Below are 17,359 nucleotides of genomic sequence, written 5' to 3' on the forward strand. Positions count from 1 at the left end.
CCTCCGGCCAAACATTAGTGCGCGAATGTTTCAGCACAGCAAGAGGCCATTAAACCCAAAGGGCTCTGCTCACTTTAGGCAGATCAACCCCCTCCCTCCCCACACCCCCACTCCCTGCCTCCTGCCCACTCCCCAGCCCCACTCCCCGCTCTCCACCTCCTGCCCACCTCCCTGTCCCCTCCCCTCCCTCCCCAATCCCCCACCCACACCCCCGCCTTTCCACCTCAGTGTGTGAGGCGTTTGAGGTGAGTCTGAGATACGATGAGACGCTGTCTAGATACACCTCCTTTAACGACCGCCTCACTTTATTCACAGGTACGTGAATGCCAAAGGCTATTTTGAAGATGTGGCAGATGCTTTGGAAGATGCAAAAGAGGAAATATTCATCACAGACTGGTGGTAAGTAGGGCCTCACATCGATCAGCCGAGCTCTGATGTTAGTGTTTGATTTAATCTTCTCTTTGAAATCAATTTGCCCCCTTACTTTGCTTTCTGCCCTCCTGCTGAAGGCGTTGACCCCCTTTTGCTGGAGTCAGAGTTCACCAGGTGCCTGACACCCCAGGAGTAAGCCCACCCACGTGGCCATCCTGCGTGCATTAGTCTTGACAGGAGACCTCAACAGACTATTCGACCGTGGGTGGCAATACAGTCCGCGCACAATTCAGTCCGCACCCGACCTGATTTCCTGCACCCGCCATTTCTTGCCCCAAGCGCCAACTGGAAGGATCAGCCCCTCGCACCGCCCCCCCCCCGCAGACGCCATGCACTGTGCATTACCAAGCCACCCGGACGAGGAAGATCCCACGTTCCATCCCTCCCCTATGCCGAGGCTGCTCAGCCTCAGCTGGAGTGACGACAAGGCTGGTGCAGAGTGCCTCACTGCCCCCCCCGTTAGGAAGCAACGGAGGAAGAATATCAAACAGGGTTGCCAACGTGCTGGTTCAGGAGCGGTCACCCTTCTTGTGTGCTCTCTCCTTCTTTAAGAGGCTACCATTAAAACCTACCTCTTTCAGCAAGCTTTTGCTCACCTGTCCGAATATAAGAACATATAAGAAATAGGAGCAGGAGTCGGCCGTACGGTCCCTCAAGCCTGCTCCGCCATTCAATAAGATCATGGCTGATCTTCTACCTCAATTCAACTTTTCCCCATATCCCTGGATTCCCTTAATTCCCAAGAATCTATCAATCTCAGCCTTGAATATACTCAACGACTGAGCCTCCACAGCCCTCTGGGGTAGAGAATTCCAAAGATTCACCACCCTCTGAGTGAAGAAATTCCTCCTCATCTCAGTCCTAAATGGCCGATCTCTTATCCTGAGACTGTGCCCCCTAGTTCTAGACTCTCCAGCCAGGGGGAAACAACCTCTCAGCATCTACCCTGTCAAGCCCACTGACAAGAATCTTGCCATTCATGTGGAAATGACCTATGAAGTAATAATGGGCGGCCTGCTGGTAGCACTGTCCAGGGAGAGTATAAATACTCGGGCACGGGCCCAGCCTGCTCAGGACATTCTTTAACAGGAACTAGTGAAGGACACAACTAGATCTCCATGTTGAAAATCAGTTGATTAAAGCCTTGTTTAACACTCAGACTAAGTGCCTAGTAGTTTTCTTACGTCACCCACTAAGAATTTTTCAAATATGAAACAAAATATTTGACACCGAGCCACATAAGGATAAATTAGGACAGGCGACCAAAAGCTTGGTCAGAGAGGTCGGTTTCAAGGAGGAGAGAGAGGCGGAGAGGTTTAGGGAGGAAATTCCAGAACTCGGGGCCCAGGCAGCTGAAGGCAGGGCCGCCAGTGGTGGAGCGATGGAAATCGGGGATCTATTTAACACTCTTGTGTTTTATGATTTGGTGGAGTGCAGGCTGAGTCCAGAAATCTTTCTCAAGAGGCCCGTGGTGGAAGGGAATCGCTGGAGGCTGGACTACGTACTCAAACGCAAAGCTGTGAGTTCCTCTCGTCCCCGTCTGTGCGCGCGCACCGTAGGGGAGGTCCGAGCTCACTCCCCCTGGATCTCCGAGCTCCTGCCGTGATGGCAGCGGACAATTGGAGGGGCGGGACTACTGCCCGTCCCTTGCCCTCTCCCGTCCCCCAGCCCTCGACCCCACTTCCCAGGGTGCGGGTAATGTCTGCCGCGGAGGGCACGCTCTGTGCGCATTACCTGCTCTGCTGGGGGTCACGTTGTGGCCTCTGACACAGAAGGTTGTGGGTTCGAGCCCCCCGCTCCAGAGACTTGAGCACATAATCCAGGCTGACTCTCCCGGTGCCAGTACTGAGGGAGTGCTGCATTGTCGGAGGTGCCGTCTTTCGGATGGGACGCTAAACTGAGGCCCCCTCTGCTCTAAAAACTCCCATGGCACTATTTTGAAGAGTTTTCCCCGGTGTCCTGGCCAATATTTATCCATCAATCAACATCACACAAACAGATTATCTGGTCATTATCACATTGCTGTTTGTGGGAGCTTGCTGTGCGCAAATTGGCTGCCGCGTTTCCTACAGTGACTACACTTCAAAATGTACTTCATTGGCTTAAAGCGCTTTGGGACGCCCTGAGGATGTGAGAGGTGCTAGGGAAATGCAAGTCCTTTCTATTTCCCCTCATTGAAGCCTCAACAACATTGGCCATTGTATTGCAGCATCCAGTGTTGCTAAGGAGACGGGCGGGGTAAGGTGGTGGGGTGGGGGAAGATTAACATTTAAATGGCCGCTTTGACCAAGGCAGTCAACTTGCTATTGAAGGTTGTCATTTATTGTCAGCCAGCACCACTGACCACTCCGTGCTGTGGCAGGGCAGCAGATCCAAATCACTCCACCCCCTCTTGCCCCCCGCCACTCCGCAAATTCCTCCCCTCCCCCTCAAATCCATCCCCTCCCCTCCCCCTTAAATCCCTCCTCTCCCCGCCACCACCCCCCGAAGAGGACAGGTGTTGCACCCCAACAGAAAGATATTGTGCCTCTCACATCTCAGACGTGCAGGTACTATCGCACGGTAGGGAAACGCGGCAGCCAATTTACACACTGGAAGATCGCACAAACCGACTGAGATAAAACGGCCAGTTAACGGGTGCATGTTGACTTTAGAAGACCGTGTAAAATGGGCGATATTGGCTCGCCCGCTGTTAAACGCCTCTCCCAAAGACTTCAATGGAAGCAAAAATTGCGGGAGGTGTTTAACGGGCGGGCGAGCTGATATCACCCTTCATTGAGGATAAATATCGGCCAGGACACCAGGAGAGTTCCCCCGCTCTTCATCAAATAGACCCGCGGGATCTTTCCCCAAACTTCAATGCCCATCATCCACACAAAGGGTGGTGGAAATCTGGAACTATCGGCCCTTAAAGGCGGTGGATGCTGGGTGGGTCAGTTGGAGCTTCCAAGACTGAGATCGATAGATTTTTGTTGGGCAAGAGCATCAAGGAATGTGGAGGTAAGGCGGGTAAATGGAGTTAGGTCGCAGATCGGCCATGCTCACACAGAATGGCGGAACAGGCTTGAGGGGCTGAATGGCCTCCTCCTGTTCCTATGACCTTTCTCAGGCATTTGAAGGGTTTTGATCGAGTGAGTAAGGAGAAACTGTTTCCAGTGGCAGGAGGGTCGGTAACCAGAGGCCACAGATTTAAGATAATTGGCAAAAGAACCAGAGGGGGGAGATGAGGACAATATTTTTTATGCAGCGAGTTGTTGTGATCAGGAATGCGCTGCTTGAAAGGGCGGTGGGAGCAGATTCAATAGTATCTTTCAAAAGAGAATTGGATAAATACTTGAAATGGAACATTTTTACAGGGCTATGGGGGAATGAGCAGGGGGGAGGGTGTGGGACTGATTGGAGAGCTCTTTCAAAGAGCCGGCACAGGCCCGATGGGCCGAATGGCCTCCTCCTGTGCGGTATGTGCGCCTTGTGATGTTCTGCGAGGATTGAAGCGAGGCCACTTTGAATCTGTTTTCCTTCTTCCCTGTCACGGCAGCAACAAGGGGTGAAGATTTTTGTGATTCTCTACAAGGAGGTGGAGCTTGCCCTCGGTATCAACAGCGAATACAGCAAGCAGACTCTAATGCACCTTCATCCCAACATTAAGGTGCGTTGCCGTCGACTAACCATAAGACACGAGCAAGCCTGGCCGTGCCACGGGTATTGTAAGTCGAAGACATCGAGTATTACATATTACAGCTCAGAAACAGGCCATTCGGCCCACCTGCTCCGTGCTGGTGTTTCTGCTCCACACGAGCCTCCTCCCACCCCTCTTCATCTCACCCCATCAACACATCCTTCTATTCCTTTCTCCCTCATGTGTTTATCCAGCCTCCCCTTAACTGCGTCTAGGCTGTTCGACTCAACTACTCCCTGTGGTAGCGAGTTCCACATTTCTCCTGAATTCCCGATTGGATTCATTAGTGACTATCTTATATTTTATGGCCCCTAGTTTTGGACTTGCCCACAAGTGGAAACATCTTCTCTACGTCTACCCTTGCATAATTTTAAAGACCTCTATCAGGTAACCCCTCAGCCTTCTCTTTTCTAGAGAAAAGAGCCCCAGCCTGTTCAGTCTTTCCTGGTAGGTACAACCTCTCAGTTCTGGTGTCATCCTTGTGAATCTTTTTTTGCACCTTCCCCAGTGCCTCTATCTCCTTTTTGTAACATGAGGAGGGGCCGCGGGAAATGGTTTGTAAGGGGAATTCAGCGATCCGTGGGAAGCTGTGTTCGAAAGGATGGTCGGTCGGATACAGGACTACAGCCTGCCTCCTCTTCGAGTGTGACTGCACGTCCCCCGCCCCCTCCGGGACTGCCTACTACCACCCCCGTAACATCGCCCATCTCCGTCCCTGCCTCAGCCAATCTGCTGCTGAAACCCTCATCCCTGCCTTTGTTTCTATTCCAACGCACTCCTGGCCGTCCTCCCGCCTCCCACCCTCCGTAAACTTCAGCTCATCCAAAACCCTGCTGCCCTCGTGTCCAAACTCGCACCGAGTCCCGTTCGCCCATCACCCCCTGTGCTCGCTGACCTACATTGGCTCCCGGTCCGGCAACGCCTCGATTTTGAAATTCTCATCCTTGTTTACAAATTCCTCCTCGCCTCCTCCCTATCTCTGTAACCTCCTCCAGCCCCACAACCCTCCGAGATCTCTGCGCCCCTCCAATGCTGGCCTCTTGCGCATCCCCCGATTTCCATCGCTCCACCATCGGCGGCCGTGTTTTCAGCTGCCCGGGCCCAAAACTCTGGAATTCCCTCCCTAAACCTCTCCACCTCTCTTTCCTCCTTTAAGACGCTCCTTAAAACCTACCTCTTTGACCAAGCTTTTGGTCACCTGCGCTAATGTCCTTATGTGGCTCGGTGTCAAATTTTGTCTGATAACTCTTTCGGACATTTTACTACGTTAAAGGCGCTATGTAAATGCAAGTTGTTGTTGTTGAACTTGCCTTCCCATCCATAATTTTGTTTTCATCCCTGCTCCTACCTGTTGCCTGGACCATAGCTTCACGAACCAGGAGCGCATGACGGGAATTTGGGGGTGGGGAGGGACCCAGACCTTGCAGAATTTTCCCTCCGGTAACAGGTAATCGGGAATGCAGATTAATGGAGGGGAAATCTGCAGGTGTCCCCTGTCCAACTTCCTGATATCTGCTTCTGCAGGTCAAGCTCTTCCAGGAGCACAGATCGGCGTTCCCAGTGAGCTCCGTCTGGATTGGGTTTCCCACACCTGACCAAGAGGCAGAAGAGCGATCGTGTCAACCAGATGCCTGAATGTCTACTGACCTGTTCCTGTGCTGTGGCCTCTTTCTCTCTCAGGTGATGAGGCACCCGGACCACGTGTCCTCCACCGTCTACCTGTGGGCACACCATGAGAAGCTGGTGGTCATTGACCAATCGGTGGCGTTCATTGGCGGCATTGACCTGGCCTACGGGAGGTGGGACGACCACGAGCACCGCCTGGCCGATGTGGGCAGCGTGACGCGAAACATACACTCTCCGTCTGTCGCTACGACCAACCAAGCAGTAAGGACAGCACTGATCTGTATTTCCTGCACCCGGCAAGTAGCTCAGGCCATACTGACCAGGAAAGTGCTAGGCTCCAGCCTGTGTGTGTGCCCGTGTCAGACTGTTGAATGTGCATGTGCGTCTGTGTGTGTGCACGCGCAGGAATGTACGTGACGTAAGAAAACTACTAGGCACTTGATCTAAGCGTTAAACAAAGCTTTAATCAACTGTTTTACAACATGGAGGTCTAGTTGTGTCCTTCACTAGTTCCTGTTAAGAATGTCCTGCGCAAGCTGGGCCCGTGCCCGAGTAGGCCGCTCAGTATCATTTCATAAGTCTTTCTTTCATGAATGACTGATTCATGTCAGTACGTGTATGACTGTGTGTGCATTAATATGCACTTGTGTTTGTGTGCCAGTGCACGTGTGTTTGTGTGCCAGTGTGTGACTGTGCGTGTTTCTGTACGTGTGTGTACATGTATTTGTGAGTGTGAGTGTGCCCCTGCATGGGTGTGCATGTGTGTAAGTGTGCGTGTGTGTTGAGTGTGCATGTGTGCCTTTGTGTACGCGCATGCGTGTGTGAGTGCGTACGTTTGGGTGTGCGTGTGTTGCCTGTGTCCATGTGGGGATGAGGATAGGACTGGACTCAGTGCGTAGGTTCACACGGGTGAAGGACGGAGACACGAGGGAGATTTCAGAGGAGATGTCACCCGTGGAACCCACCCCCAGTGCGAGTCAACACCCACAGGAGAGAGGGTGGGGCAAGGATTGGAGCCTGAGAAAAACCATTCACCCAATTCTCTGCTACCTAAAAGGTCCGCAGAATGGATCTGGCTGGCGCCAAAGTACACGGCTCCGATTGGTCCTTCCTTATTGGGCCTAAAGACTTCTCCCTCCGCCCACCCCCCACCGGCCCCCATTTAATACAGCCGGGATCTCACGGAATTCATCGCTGTCTTTGCAGCCAGTCACGGTGCCCAGTGGGGCGCTCGATCGGGAAGCCCAGAGGAACGGAGCGAAGGTGACGTTAGAAAGGCGTGAGGAGGAGGAGGCGGTGGAGTCATCCAGGATGAAGGGTATAGGCAAGACGAAGAAGTCCTTCCCGGTCTTCAACCTGGTCAAGCACCTACAGCATCAGAACCTGGAGCACAACGACAGTGTGAGCAGCATCGACAGCACAGACCATGGTAAGTGCTTCGACGGGGTGAGGCCGTGTGGAGGCCGCTTACCTTTCTTTTTATATCATTCTCGAGATGTGGGCGCTGCTGGCAAGGCCTGGCATTTATTGCCCAACTCTAGTTGCCCCTTGAGAAGGTGGTGATGTAAGAAAACTACTAGGCCCTTGGTCTAAGTGTTAAACAAGGCTTTAATCAACTGTTTTTCAACATGGAGATCTAGCTGTGTCCTTCACTAGTTCCTGTTAAGAATGTCCTGAGCAAGCTGGGCCCGTGCCCGAGTATTTATACTCTCCCTGGACAGCGCCACCAGCAGGCCGCCCAATATTATTTCATAAGTCATTTCCACATTAGATTCATGTCAGGTGGTGGTGGGCCGCCTTGAACTGCTGCAGTCCCGTGCGGCGAAGGTGCTCCCACGGTGCCGTTAGGTGGGGAGCGTTCCAGGATTTTGGCCCAGCGACGATGAAGGAACGGCCGATATATGCCCGAGCCAGGATGGTGCGTGTGACTGTGAGGGGACCTTGGAGGTGGTGGCCCGGTGCCTTTGTCTTTCTAGGTTGCGAAGGTCGCAGCTCCTGATCAGACACGTGAGCGTCATGGACGACTGACGGAATGCGGAGCGTTAAACTGCACGGCTTAAATCGCCTGCACGTCACGATTAATGCAGCCAAATGATTGTTGCTAATTAACCAATTCACCAGCTGTTGGGTGACAATCAATTGTTGTGGGGCGCTCCATTTTTGGACGGTGTTTGGTGTGAGGGATAACCGGGGTTTGGGGCGGGGGTGGGGAGTGACGTAAGAAAACTACGAGGCACTTGGTCTAAGTATTAAACAAGGCTTTAATCAACTGTTTTTCAACATGGAAATCTAGTTGTGTCCTTCACTAGTTCCTGTTAAAGAATGTCCTCGGCAAGCTGGGCCCATGCCCGAGTGTTTATACTCTCCCTGGACAGCGCCACCAGCAGGCCGCCCAGTATTACTTCATAAGTCATTCCCACATGAATGACAAGATTCATGTCAGGGGGCGTGGTGATGGGGGTGGAGAGCGGGGAGGGTTGCGGGGAAGGTGGGGGTGAAGGAATACAGATTGTCCTGAAACACTCAGCCTGTTATTGCCTCACATCAAGGACGGTGACGGAGGGGCCTCAACGACACGAAGGCAACCGTCACTTGGACGGCGATAACCCGGCTGCCCTGCAGTGATGAGCAAGACGGAGCATAGTGGGGTGAATGTCGCCACCGGGTGTAAGGATCCTACGTGACCTGAGTTCGGGGAGGGAGCGCTGGCCCAGTTTCTGGAGCCGAGTGGCCTAGGGAAGTGGTAATGCCTACAGGCATTCCGGGGCCTTCTGCTTTGCTATGGCCATGAGGGGCAGGTTCGTGACCTCGAGAACCTCTATCTCAAATACCCTCCCTACTGAGCACTGTCTTAGGCTCGAGTACAGTTAACCACGCCAATAAATAGATTCAAAGATTAAGGGGGGAAAATTCAGTGGTCCTCCCATTGGCACCTTAAGAGGATACTAATGGGGCGCAAAGCAACTAGCGCACAGGCGCGGTGATATTTGCGCCGCTCGCGAAATTGACTAGACATTTTGCGGCGGCGCTAAACACTACTGCCATGACCTCCTGCGCCGGCAGATCATGACATCAGTCGAGCATGCAACGCCCCGGTAGCGCCCCGGACTGGATATTGAGTGGCGCCCCTTGTCTTACCGCCTGCCGCTAGCAACGACAGGTTGAGGGGAGTGTTTTGCAGTCAGGAAGGGACTGGGGGAGCGCTATTTAAAGGCGACCGCTTCCTGCCTTATTTTGTTGGTGACATTTTTGCACCACGCATTCTGAGAGAGAGAGAGAGAGAATTCTGGAGAGATTCAACGCTGTGTGAAGGAGTTTTGGGTACTGAGCAGCACTTTGCAGGTTCATTTTGATTTGCCCTTCCTTGCTTCGCCAGCGCTGTGAGGTAGCGCCTCGCTCCAAAGCCTTTGCGCCTTAAGACAGGTGTGAAGCGCCTGATTTAGCGCTCCAATCACATCCAGGGGCAATAAAAGCCAAGTCTGCCGTCGGAGGCAATAATTAGCGGCAGGCGCTAAACTTTGCGCACAGCCGATAATGGCGCCCCAAACAGGGCGACACTGAATTTTCCCCCCTAATTGTTTATTTAGCGTTGGATTTCACCATATACATGAATCTTGAGCCATGTGTCTTAGTTCAGTAAAAGGCCGGCCTGTAACAGCACAGTGCATGTACACAACAGCAATCTAACCAAAGGATATAGATCAGCTCACCGACGATCAATTTATTGTCTGCTAAGCAGGCAGCGACAGATCATCTCCAGCTAAGGTTTTTATCTGCTGCTGAGGGTTCATCTCCCCGGGGACTGATTTCTATCCCTTCCTAATTCACAGCTAAATCCTCTCATCCGGCAATGCCACCTCATTATTAAATTTGCCCCCTCTTTAAGTAAGACGTCCGTTTTTGCCCCCCGCCCCCACTTCCACAGCACCTGGCTCATTCTAAGTCGAGTCCCCTTGTGCTTAGGACAGTCTGTTCCTTTCCAAGAGGGAATGGACCAAATGACGTCGGACACGAGCCCCAATCTTCTGGAACAACAGTGCAGCGGCGTTGAAGAAGTGGCCTGAAGTGTCCTCATCAAGACACAAACCTCTCTTGTGATCCTTGAGTGGCACGTCCATGTTTACACACTGACACCGAGTGTAAACAGCCAGATCTATGAGTGCGAAAGAAAGCACATATTTTGTGTTCCACAGAATACTTAATAAAGCAAGTGAGCTCCCTATTAATCGGGTGCCCAGTGAGGTCAGGAAATTCTGCTGGCTGTTAGATCCGGGTTGTCAGCTCATAAACTGACCGCCTCGATGGACAGTCAGCAAAAGAAGTATTTTGGAAAGAGGAAACTGCGACCGAGTTTATCCGCGATGCTATCCAAAAGCGGCCGCCATGAGGACTTCACCCCGAAGATTCTATGGCGCACCAGGACAGAATAGTCTTCTATAGCCTTCACTGCCGGTCTCTCTTAGATCCTCCTTTCTGAGGGGTTTGGGCGTAAGGACTAACCTCATCTTACAGCCCAGAAGCAGGCCCTTCAGCCTGTGCTGACTCTGAAAGAGCTATCCTCTTAATCCCACTCCCCCTGCTCTTCCCCCATAGCCCTGCATATTTTTCCCCTTCAAGTATTTCTCCGATTCCCATTTGAAAATTACGATTGAATCTGCTTCCACCGCCCTTTCAGGCAGCGCATTCCAGATCACAACAACTCGCTGCGTAAAAACATTCTCCTCGTGTACCCTTTGGTTCTTTTGCCAATTACCTTAAATCTGTATCCTCTGGTTACCGACCCTCCTGCCAGTGGAAACAGTTTCTCCTTATTTACTCTATCCAAACATAGAAACATAGAAGATAGGAGCAGGAGTAGGCCATTCAATGAGATCATGGCTGATCATCCAAATTCAGTACCCTGTCCCTGCTTTCTCCCCATATCCCTTGATCCCTTTAGCCGTAAGAAATATATCTAACTCCTTCTTGAATATATTTAATGAATTGGCCTCTACTGCCTTCTGTGGCAGAGAATTCCACAGGTTCACCACTCTCTGGGTGAAGAAATTCCTCCTCATCTCAGTCCTAAATGGCTTACCCCTTATCTTTAGACTGTGATCCCTGGTTCTGGACTCCCCCGCCATCAGGAACATCTTTCCTGCATGTAGTCTGTCTAGTCCTGTTAGAATTTTATAAGTTTCAATGAGATCCCCTCTCATTCTTCTAAACTCTAGCAAATACAAGCCCAATCGACCCAATCTCTCTGCATAACTCATTCCTGCCATCCCAGGTATCAGTCTGGTGAATCTTCGCTGCACTCCCTCCATGGCAAGAACATCCTTCCTCAGATAAGGCGACCAAAACTGCACACAATACTCAAGGTGTGGTCTCACCAAGGCCCTGTACAACTGCAGCAAGACATCCTTGCTCCTGTACTCGAATCCTCTCGCTACGAAGGCCAACATACCATTTGCCTTCTTAACCACCTGCTGCACCTCCATGCTTACCTTCAGCGACTGGTGCACAAGGACTCCCAGGTCTCATTGCACTTCCCCTTTTTCCCAATCTTTTGCCGTTCAGATAATAATCTGCCTTCCTGGTTTTGCCACCAAACCGTTCATGATTTTGAACACCTCTATTAAATCTCCTCTTTGCCTTCTCTGCTCTAAGGAGAACAATCCCAGCTCCTCCAGTCTCTCCACATAACTGAAGTCCCTCATCCCTGGTACCATGCTAGTAAATCTCCTCCGCACCCTCTCCAAGACCTTGACATCCTTCCTAAAGTGTGGTGCCCAGAATTGGACACAATGCTCCAGCTGAGGCCCACTCATTTTGGGAGTTACATCACTTGGGCCTTCACCAAATGGAGACCCAGGGAAATAAAGTGCTGAGGCACAGTAACGTTTGCCCCTGTCCCCTTTGTGGGCACAAGCACTCGCCCCAGCCTCGGGGGTTGCAGGGAGTGGTGAAGCCCCGAGAGAACGAGGGCAATGCAAAGCGGGTAGCGACCCCTCATCTCCACCCTCTTTTTTTCCCTCTGCTTTGCGTCCGGGAAATTGGCCCCAAGCTCTTCCCATTCCAGTCTTTTCCCTCGTTCCCTGCTTAAGAACGAACGGGACCTGGAGCTGTGGGTCGCACCAAGGTGTGGGTGCCGGAGGGAGAGGGAGTCGCTGTACGGAGGTTGTACGGAGGTCTCCGATTCACACTCCGATGCGTACAGCCCTCGGACATGCTCTGTTCCAGGTGTTATTCTGTCCCCGTGTATCTCGTCAAAGTTCCGAAAGGTATTTCGTAGAATTCTTCTGGTGGGATTTTGTCAAGTCTTAAAAATATCAATTGGTGTGTTAAACATGCAAGAACAAACCCTCATCTTTTCTAAGGAAGAGGCTCGTTTTCAGAGTGGGGGGGAGGCGGGGTAGGGGCACGAGAGTCCAGAATGAACGTGGTTTGAATCCGATCCACTCTCACTCACCAAGAGCTAGCCACAGAGCAGTGTGTGCCCGTGGCTGTGGGGCAGGCGGGGGGTGTGGGGGGTGGGGGGGTAGAGGTGGTGATCGGCAATCACAGGGGGGGTCATTCGTGCATGTTTTCTCAGTGTCGGGTTTCACAACGCGACTATGCACAGTTTCAGCCTCCTTATCTGAGGAAGGACATACCTGTCTCTTCTGAAAGGCAGCACCTCCGACAGTGCAGCGCTCCCTCAGTACTGCACTGTGGAGTGTTGGTCTAGATTGTGGGCTCGGGCCTCTGGAGTGGGACTGGAACCCACAACCTTTGGAGTCAGAGGCGAGTGTGTTGCCCACTGATCCACGGGCGACATCTACAAAGGCCATCGACAAGCGCCAGGTTCTCAAACCTTTGAAGCCAAACATTTCGTGGATAACTCATTGGAATTAGTACTGTATTTATTCAGTCTAGAGAACAAAATTACATGTTACAACATCTTGACTTCACTAAGATCTTGACTTATGGGGCCAGAAATTCGCGGCCAAAGGCGTGAGTGCGCTCGGGGTACTCACGCATCTGGCCGTTGGAAATGCCGGCGTTCAGCATGAACAGCGCATGCGGGGAACGCCGGCATTTCCAGACCTCGAGCGCGTGCGACTGCACAGGCAGCGCTTGCGCAGTGAACTTCGTAGATTTCATTCATGAAATCCGTGAGGGTAAGTCCTCAGAAGTTACACTTGAAAAAAGCAAGTGTAAAGTGGTTCATTGGCTGCGGAGGAAGAAACATTTTATCGTGGAGCTTCTGAAATGCAATATTTTTGTTTGGGAAAGGGAGGGAAGTTATTTTAAGAAATTTTAAGTAAGTTTTAAAGTAAAAAATTTTTTTTTTTTTAAAAAGGGTTTTCAGAATGGTAGGTAGAAGGAGCAATTGTGGCTGTGTGAATGGAATGTGAGAATGAGTTATGTATGTACGTCCACATATATTCCTTTATGTATATGTATGTATGTTTTATATTCCTTGTGTATGAATGTATGTTTTTAATTATGATTTTCAAATAAGTTACTTTCTCTGAAAGTCATAATTAAATAATACATTCATACACATAAGTAAAGGAATATATACATAACACGCAAAGGAATATATACAGACATACATACTTTCAGAAGCTCCACGATAAGAAATATCTTCCTCCGCAGCCTCTGGAGCAACTGTACCCATGCTTTTTTCATGTGTAAGTTGTAAGGACTTGACCTCACTGAAAGCAGTAATGAAAGCGGCGAATTATACTGCGCACGCGCTGCCTGTGCAGTCGCACGCGTTCTGCCTCTGAACCCCTTCGTTCAGAGGACAGGAAATGCCGGTTTTCCCCAAAAGCACTGTGCATGCTGAAAACCGGCATTTCATCCGGCCAGATGCGTAAGTACCCCGACCGTACTCGCGCAGTTGGAAGGGAATTACTGGGCCAACATTTTACATGTCAATAAAATGAAAAATTTAACAATTGCACGACTTGCCCCCTCGCATCTGCGACTGAGGGTCCAAGGAGGTGCATTGCGCAAGAGGTCATCATCGTACGTATCCTCACACTGTTCCCTTTGGGGAACTGTATGAAGTGGTGGAAGGATTTATGGCCGTGATTAATGCTCATTCCGTGACCGTAACCATCTTTGAACCAGCCATTAGGGTGGTTAGTCCTATGGCGGGAGGGTTTTACGGGCTCCCACAACCCATCTGAGGGGGGGGGTGGCCACCAACACCCACGGACGCAAGTATCCCGCTGGATGTCCACCCAGAATTTAAAGTTGGAACTCCGACTCCACTTGCCGGGACTGTCTGGAGTGGGGTTCAAAACCCTACTCCTTCTGGCCCAGCGGCGGGGATGCTTACTGCTACGCAAAAGGCCCACTCCGCACAAAAGGTGACACCCATACGTTTCCTGCGCCTTTTCCCTCCCCGTGACTGGAGCCCTATGCTGCCATTTCACGTTGCTAATCGGATTGGGCCTTTGTCATAGCGGTAGGATCCCCGCCGCTGGGCCAGATCAGGGTAGGGTTTCGAACCCCGCTCCAGACAGTCCCGGCAAGTGGAGTCGGAGCTCCGGCTCTAAATTCTGGGTTGACATCCAGTGGGATATTTGCGTCCGTGGGTGTGGGTGGCCCCCAGTCCTTGTATAGCTTGTGGGAGCCCGTAAAATCCTCCCGCCATAGGACTAACCGCCCTAATGGCTGGTTCAAAGATGGTTACGGTCACGGAATGAGCGTTAATCACGGCCATAAATCCTTCCACCACTTCATACAGTTCCCCAAAGGGAACAGTGTGAAGACACGTATGACGACGACATCGCTAAATAAATAAATGGAATTAAAAAAATTCTTTTAGGGCTTTTAAAAGTCTTTAAATTGCTTTAATTCTCTTTAAAACTACTTCAGATTACTCAAAATAATGTAAACATTTTAAAAAGTTTATAAAAGTTACCAAAATCTTCAAAAAACTTGAAAAAACCTATTTAAACTGCTGCTTTGCATGTAAAAATGATTAGCAGCTTGACAGAAACATTGGGGGCGTGTCCAGTGAAACTGAGACCTCAAGGGGCGTGTCTCACTTACACTGCACGCTCCTGGCTTCGCGCTGGCTGCACTCCTGGGCGGCGTGACGTCATATGCTGCCCGGGATTCTTCTTTTTCATTCTCCAAGTCCAGGCGTCCCTGGAGCTGATCGTCAGTAGCGCGGGGTAAGTGTAAATACGGGGCTTGCACGCGCTGCAAGCCCCGTTCTGGAATTTCTGGGCCATGATCTGTCTGGGAGTCAAGCCAGGTTCCAGAGAACATTTTCTACCAAGACTCTCTTTTTTTTAATTCATTCTTGGGATGTGGGCGTCGCTGGCAAGGCCAGCATTTATTGCCCATCTCTAGTTGCCCTTGAGAAGGTGGTGGTGAGCCGCCTTCTTGAACCGCTGCAGTCCGTGTGGTGAAGGTACTCCCACGGTGCTGTCAGGGAGGGAGTTCCAGGATTCTGACCCAGCGACGGTGAAGGAACGGCCGAGATATGTCGAAGTCGGGACGGTGTGTGTGAATTGGAGGGGAACTTGCTGCTGATGGTGTTCTCCTCACAAGGCAAAAAGAGGGTTGCTGTGTTTCCTCTCGTTCTGTCTGGGGGGTGGGGGGGGGGAATAGTCGTACATTGTGTGCACACAGCCCCAGACCTGCTGCCCTATGACTCTCTGCAGGTTGGTTTAACACTAGCAGCAGCCAGCAGAACTTAATCAGGGATAGATTACCCCACCTGAAGAAATTTCACCACCAGGCCGGCAGCCCTGGGCTCTCTCGACCCGAGGACGGTGAGTTAACATCTCGAGCGACGCTTTTTCTTTCATCCCTCTGGTCTTGCATTGGGCTTTTGCAATGGGAGCTTGTCAAAGTGGGAAGTCTCCGCTCTTACTCCGAGCAGGAAGGGCATGCTTGGGCGCTTCAGCTTTGATGTGTGGGGGCGAGCCTGTCTCTGTCTGTCCCCGTTGTCGGAATGAGATGCAGGGAATACGCTTGTAGGGAGCAGGTCGCAACAAACCTCGGGAGCCCGCGGCCCGTCCTACCGGCCGTGGCTCAGTGGGCAGCACTCTCGCCTCTGGGTCAGAAGGTTGTGGGTTCAAGTCCCGTCCCCCCCCCCCCCCCCCACTCTCAGTGACTTGAGCACCAAATCTAGGCTAGCACTCCCAGTGCGGTGCTGAGGGAGCGCCGCACTGTCGGAGGTGCCGTCTTTCAGATGCGACGTTAGATATATTTCTTAAGGCTAAAGGGAGCAAGGGGTATGGGGAGAAGGCAGGGACAGGGTACTGAATTTGGATGATCAGCCATGATCTCATTAAATGGCGGAGCAGGCTCGAGGGGCCGAATGGCCTACTCCTGCTCCGTCTGACCTCTCAGATGGATGCAAAAAGATCCCACGGCGCTATTGCAAGAAGAGCAGGGGATGTTTTCCCCAGTGTCCTGGGACCAATATTTATCCCTCAACCAACATCTCTTTAAAAAAAAAAAAAAAAGATTATCTGGTCATGGTCACCTTGCTGTTTGTGGGAGCTTGCTGTGCAGAAGGACTCACAAACAGCAAATGAATCAACGACCAGGTGCGTTGCTTTTTGGCGGCGCTGGTTGAGGGATAAATATTGGCCAGGTTTAGGGTTGCCATACCTCCCAGGATTGTCCTGGAGTCTGCCGGACACGGCTGTGAGCAAAAATCCCTCAACCGAACTATATCACCCACCAACAGTGCAGCACTCCGTTAGGCACTGTGCTGAAGTGTTCCCCTAATTCAGGTGCTCGTGGCAAAGTCCTGGAGCGGGATTTGAACCCGCCCGCGGTCTTCTCACCCCTGAGGCGAGAGTGCTGACCGGTGAATCCAGCTACCACCACAGCTGAATCCAAGCCCATCTTCATCCAGTCATTCCAGCCGCCCAGGCAGTTTCTCTTCCCCTAATGTACGAAGAATAATTCTGCACAGATATTCAGTGCGACGAGGATTCAGCAAACATTATGCACCGTAGTCTGTTACAGGAAACCTGCCACTATCAGTCCAGACACATTCAGACTTGGAGATAAGAGGTGCCATCAACATTTCCAGACCTACGTTGGTGAATCATTTTAAGACTTTGCAGCTGTATATTATCTGGGTACAGGAAACTTTGTGCTATCCGGCACCGACGGGAGTGAGCTGTTGCCGTTCCCTCAACACTGCTGGACAAACCAGCGCTAATGTTGAAAGGTATCTGTCAACAAACCCAACAGCTTCTAAACAGTCCAAGCGTCTCTGTAGCTTAGCAACAGCTTCAGCAGACCTTGCAGAGCTTGACTGTTGAGGAAAAAAGCAACGAGAAGAAAAAAAAACTAACGAAAATGGCTCCTGATTTTTGCCGGTGGCTCGAGCATTCCGGACGGTTAGCCTCCGGATAACACAAAGCTTCCTGTACTTGCATTTTTGCAGTGAATATTTCAGGCATGTACTAAACACCGCCCCCTCTGAGAGTGTGCACAGTGAACCCATCGTCCCAATGGCCCATTTACAGACCCGGTACAGACTGCACTATCCTGGGCTCCACCCAGTTAATCGCCTGAGGGGAAGCTCTGTCGAAACAATCCATGAATCCCAAAGGGAATCGACAAAAAAAAAATCCAGAGTTGTTGTACATCATCCAACCTCCAAAT

At 51.4% G+C, this 17,359-nt stretch overlaps 1 protein-coding gene across 2 annotated transcripts in view; it reads left to right on the forward strand.

The window, feature by feature from the left end:
• LOC147115452 (phospholipase D1-like) overlaps positions 1–17,359 on the forward strand; it is a 162,609-nt gene that overhangs the window by 75,099 nt on the left and 70,151 nt on the right. Inside the window, exons 11-16 of one of the 2 annotated variants that reach the window (XM_085989716.1) lie at positions 316–399; positions 1,870–1,951; positions 3,971–4,081; positions 5,792–5,998; positions 6,944–7,166; positions 15,391–15,501. In XM_085989716.1, coding sequence (XP_085845842.1) covers positions 316–399; positions 1,870–1,951; positions 3,971–4,081; positions 5,792–5,998; positions 6,944–7,166; positions 15,391–15,501 — 818 coding nt within the window. The remainder of the gene's footprint in view (positions 1–315; positions 400–1,869; positions 1,952–3,970; positions 4,082–5,791; positions 5,999–6,943; positions 7,167–15,390; positions 15,502–17,359) is intronic. The other variant, XM_085989715.1, reaches the window with a different exon arrangement.

The sequence above is a fragment of the Somniosus microcephalus genome, chromosome 6, assembly GCF_052327205.1.
Source record: "Somniosus microcephalus isolate GS21.2 chromosome 6, FLI_Smic_1.0, whole genome shotgun sequence".
Classification (NCBI taxonomy): Eukaryota; Metazoa; Chordata; class Chondrichthyes; order Squaliformes; family Somniosidae; genus Somniosus; species Somniosus microcephalus.